Below are 5,656 nucleotides of genomic sequence, written 5' to 3'. Positions count from 1 at the left end.
TCATGAAGACTTGATGATTCAACTATCATTCACTAGGATAACATTAAGTAATTGTGACTTTCTGGCTCCTGTGCATATGAAGATGGTTTCCTCCTATTACAGCAAGCCTCTGCAATTCACATAGTTAAGATGTCAGCACAGGATCATGAAGGAAGTCAAGCTCCTTGAGAGAAACTGCCTTGTGCAAAATTAACCCCACACCTGCCAGGAAATCAACAGTTAAGGTGCATTTGCAGCTGTTACTGAACCAAACCCAGAACTCAATGTGAACTGAGTGCCCCCTGGTGTCCTGAGCATCCCCTGCAGGGCAGCTTTCTTTTCTACCTCAGGGAGGTTTGTGTCTGGGCTCACACTGACTTCCCCTCACTGTGTCTCTTGCACAGTAATATACGGCCGTGTCCTCAGCTCTCAGGTTGTTCATTTGCAGGTAGAGCTCATTCTTGCCATTATCTCTGGAGATGGTGAATCGGCCCTTCACAGAGTCAGCGTAGTATGTGCTACCACCACCTTTATTAATTGCTGAGACCCACTCCAGCCCCTTCCCTGGAGCCTGGCGGACCCAGTTCATCCAGTAGCTACTGAAGGTGAATCTGGAGGCTGCACAGGAGAGTCTCAGAGACCCCCCAGGCTTCACCAGGCCTCCCCCAGACTCCACCAGCTGCACATCACACTGGACACCTGCAAACACAACGATATAAGGTCAGGAAACTGTTGCCCATTCACTTTATTTCTCAGACATATGCAATGACATACTCAGTGTCTCCCATTCTCTATAGATTACCTGTTAAAGCAGCAACAAGGAAAACCCAGATGAAGCCGAACTCCATGGTGAGTGGTCTGTGTTCTATCCTAAGCAGAGACTGGGAACACCTGGGAATCCAGGGCTGGGCTCCTGTCTCAGAGTTGCAGGATCAAGGCTGGGGTGCTTTTCATGAGCAGATGAGCCATATTTGCATGCCCCCGGACTATATAGGGAGCTCTGGGGCTGGATGTTGATGTGAAGGACATAGTCCCAGAGTGTGACATATTGAAGGCACATATCTGTTACCAGTTACTGCCCACATTTGAGCCTTTACTGGTCCATGACATGTGTACATGACCAAGGAGAGTGAAATTTAATAAATGAGAGGTTTTTAAATAAAAGATGCCTTTGAAAGTCAGCAGTAATGAGCACACCAAGGAAATGCAATGCTCACAACCAGAGGGGGCATTAAAATTCCAAGAGGCTCCTCTTCTCATCATGGGAAGTTCCATTGTCCTATTTCCTCTACAAAGTGATCGGACTATGGACAGAGGAGACAATGTGACCCCAGAGCTCATGGACATAGTGTTGGAGGAGATGGAGGTTTTGTGTGGTTCTTTTGGAGGCAGAAGCAGGAGCCCTTCCCTGAAGCAGGAAGTGTGGCATGGAACATGTTTGTTTAGTGGAGTTTGGTGCTGAATATGCAGCATGTGCACTGCTTCACTTTTCTTTTCATTTCCTAGACTCTGGGAAATGTAGGTTCACACATTTGAGATGCAGAAGAAACTTGGTCATAAGTAGATGTGCTTTGGTGAAGATTTATGTAGAAATTGGGGAGTAAGTATGTATAAATTTTATAAATTAAATTATAGAAAACCTTGGTGCAAACTACTAACAGAAAATAACAGGTATAAATAAATGCACAGTTTATATGAAGAGCATTATTTTCCTTATCCATTGATAACAGGATGGATAAATCATTCAAATAACCTCCCATTAATGGAGCTGGTGGATCTGATATTATGTTAAACTGTTCATTACTGTGGTTACATCCTGATGCTCTCTATTACTATCTGCATTTACATGGATGTTCAGTGCAGTGGTTATCAGGAAGCAGGGGAGGATGTATAATGGAGCCCTCTGATTCTTTGTCAGTTAATTTTGCAATAACTATCTCCTCTCTCACACAATCTCTATTAATATCTGCCTGTGGCACATGAGAGTCTGTCACCATACCCACACATAATGGGCATTGTCTGAACTTGAACCTGATATACTGATAGTATCAATGTGAAAAATGGAAAACAGTACTCCATGCATGGTGATGAATTTCCATGGATGGCGAGTGAAGCTGGTTTGAACTGACACTTTCACACTGATGTCCAGAATGTATAAGAAAAATGCATGTAGATTGAAGAGCCAGGAGTGTGATAATTATTTCAGTTGACATAGGAACATAGTACAGGCTGAAGGTGGGTCTTCCATTGATAAGGGTGTCCCTATGATGCTCCTTGCTGTGTGATGACATCAGTACTAGCTCAGAGACAGGAGCACTCACAGGCCTTTTATCTCAGGTGAGGAGAATCTACAGAATCTCACCCAGAGGAAGGACTGAAAGAAAACTGTGATGTCACAAACTGTGCTGGAATGTGGACTTTGCTGCCAGAATGTCTTGTGTGTGATGCTGTGCCAGAGACAAGAACGTAGAAATCCCCCTTTACTTTCATGTACTTACTTTTCCCCAAGCACGATTCCAATTTTCAGAAATGCACAAATGTACTGGAACTTACTCAGCATCACCTTGTTCAAATACCCAAAGGTAACACTGACCAAGGATTCCCAGATGGCACCTCAATGAAACACTTCACTCAGAGGACAAGGAAGCTTTGGATGTGTTCCCTGCACAATGACAACAAATAACAGGAGCCCTCTCTGTAGCACCTTTCATACCTCTTCCCTGCTGTGCAGTTGGTCTCCTGAAACCCGTGAGTTTCTGATGTGCCCGTGGCAGCATCAGTCCTGGTCTCAGATCCTACCTTTGTGTGAGGAAGTCAGGAGGTCCATCACTCTGTCATCTCCTCTGCTCAGCCAAACTGCCCCCCCCATCATGGTCTGTGATACATTCGGCATGTGGGTCATCACACTGTGTCTCTCACACAGTAATGCATGTCCAAGTCTTTGGCTTTGAGACTAGGTTCAGGCTTTCTGAATGTCCTTTGGTGTTCAGTCCCATGTATGCTCTACTCATGGACATGCCTGCAGTCATGGTGACTCTGCCCTGGGACTTCTGTGTGTACTTTCTTTCACCATCTACAGGGTGATTCTCCCAATCCAATCAAGCCCTTGCCCTGAGGCCTTTTGCACCCAGAACATCCAGTAGCCTGTGAAGGTGTATCCAGAAGCCTTGCAAGAGGCATTCACTGAAACCCAAGGCTTCCTCACCTCAGCCCCAGACTGTACCAGTTGCACCTGGGATGGGCCACCTGTGAAGAGGAGACAGGAGTTTGTGGAAATATCCCTTGACTGCCCTTGGTCCCCTCATCAACCCAGAGACTGGAGAGCCTCTTACCTACAGCCACTGCCATCAGGAAGAGTGCTCCCCGGCTCCAGTCCATGGTGAGGGGCTGTACCATCAAGACTCCTGGAGGAGAGGATATGACCATGGCTGATGCTCTTAGGACTCAGACACACTCATATTCAATCTAGTCCACCTCTCTCATCTGAATATTCATGAGGCAGAGTGTTTTATAGCTGAAGTCCTTACCCCACCTGAGAAAAGTTAGAGGACACAGAGACCATATTCAATGGGAGTCTGATGGACCTAGTACTAATCCCTGTGTGAGGATATGTGTCCCCTGCCAGGTCCCTAAGTTCTGTAAATGAAAAGCTCCTCCACTGAGAAACAAGCCCCCACAGGACATGCTTCTCATTGTGAACCCACCTTTGAGTGACATAGAGACGCCTGGGCCAGTGTGGCCTTGGTACATGAATATCTTATTACTGGGCCAGTGTGTCTGCAAAATTCTCCACCTAGTGAGTTAATACAATAATCCCTGTGTCAAGCTTCTTGCAATTGAGATATAAAGAACACATAGAAATTCCCTTTTTGGGCTGTGGTCCTCATGATTTGTACTTTTGTAAATGCTCTAATGGAATAGGGTATTTACAGTCACCTCATGTCCAACTCTACTTTAGATGTTTTTTTATGGAAAGAGGAGGATGCTAGACCTCAGAGAAAATTCCTCCCCAGTTCCCTCTCCTCCTGAACCTTGGGGCTGCTGCCCTGAGTTCCTGGGTCCCACATGTCCCCCACTGCCCAGCCTGAGTGCTGCAGGGGGCGGTCCTTTCAGGGCTCAGAGGACATGGACATCTCATTGGCAGTAGTTGAAAATTGAAAACAGAACCCTGACTTCAGAATGCTCCCACAGGGATGCCATGTGCTTTAACATCTCTAGACACAGAGAACTGATCATATTAAACCCCAGTGACTCCACAGGGAACCTCAGAACAAGGGCTCTATGAGCCACCAGGGAACCCCTTTCCTGGAGCTGCCTGATGCACTGACACTGCCAACATTTCTGAGTCTGGAAAATCTCAGGTTTTTTGGAGGCCTCTGGTGTCCTCAGATTCCTTTGTGCAAAGGTCCCCTCTGAGGTCCATGCATGAGTCTCTAATCCCACCACATTTCTATTGCTCAATCACACACACACACACACACACATACACACACACACACAGCAACAATTTTCATTATAATACTCTTGAAGTCTTTCTCCCCTATTCCTACCATATGGGCTGGGCCTCCACATGACTTCTAGGCCTGACTGTTACTTGCTCAGTGAGTGAGATCAACTCTGTAAGGGACACCCTGGCTTTTCTTCCTTTATCTATTCTCCATCAAGCTGGTTGTCTTCCCTTCTGACCACCTGACTTGAGGACCTCAGACCTCAGCATCTTTCACAGAAACAGATTCACTGATCAGTGACCCCCCGATGCACCTGTCAGGGGCTGCCAGGACCACCATCTCCTCTTTCATCTGGGTTTCTGGTTAAACCATCATTGACACTCCTGCACTGATCAGGTCATCAGAGATGAGAACTCAGGCCCTGTTGGTTGTTCCTCAGGCCCCCTTTCCAAGCTGGTCTTCTCTGGGGTCAGTCATGGAGGAGCTATGTGGTGTGTCCCATGTGGGCTCCATGTCCTTCAAATCCATCATCCCCGCAGGCACTGAGTCCTCAGTTCCTGCAACAGGCATAAGCATCTAGTCTGGTTTTCACTGACTGAGGAATGTGACAGGTGGTTTCTACATAGGAGAGTAAGAGAAAGTCCCCATTTCCACAGGGTTAGGGGCCTGTGCTGGATTTACCAAGTGTGTGTCAGTTCTGTGCACCAGCACATCATTGGAGTCACTGCATAGTTACCTTCAATGTCGATCTTGTCATTATCATGCATCACTACCCTTGGCACCTGTATCAAGCAAACATATTTCTTGGCAAATATTCACAATAATTTGATTAGTCAAATGCATCTTTTTTGTTTGTTTGTTTGTTTGTTTCAGTGTATGTGCACCATGGGTATCCCCATGTGAAAGTGGGTTGCAGTTGGGTATTATTTGAGATCAATATGGAGGAAAATAATTTGCAAGATCAATCACTGAGGATTTGTGCCCTTGGGTTGTCATCAGATTAGTCTCCTGATGCTGTCACAGTGAGCTCTGATGCCATGAAGTACTTCTCATTCCACGCTCAGTGATTTCTGAGTCATCACAAGGCTCCCAGATTTTTAATGGTGATCAACAGACTAGGACACAGGGGATATCAAGAAACAGCTTTGAAATTTGTAGCGTGAAATTAATGGGATCTTCCCTCATGTTCACGAAGTTCCCAGTGTTACAGAGCACAACCAGGGGGGGCT

The 5,656-nt window shown here is 46.2% G+C and overlaps 1 gene segment (V, D, J or C); it reads right to left on the bottom strand.

The window, feature by feature from the left end:
• Positions 1 to 320: 320 nt before the first annotated feature.
• LOC118498991 lies at positions 321 to 906 on the bottom strand. The segment is given in 2 exon segments: positions 321 to 678; positions 782 to 906. Coding segments are annotated over 2 exon segments (399 nt in total).
• Positions 907 to 5,656: the final 4,750 nt, after the last annotated feature.

The sequence above is a fragment of the Phyllostomus discolor genome, chromosome 2 (assembly GCF_004126475.2).
Source record: "Phyllostomus discolor isolate MPI-MPIP mPhyDis1 chromosome 2, mPhyDis1.pri.v3, whole genome shotgun sequence".
Lineage (NCBI taxonomy): Eukaryota > Metazoa > Chordata > Mammalia > Chiroptera > Phyllostomidae > Phyllostomus > Phyllostomus discolor.
This window is presented reverse-complemented; position numbering and strand designations above follow the sequence as displayed.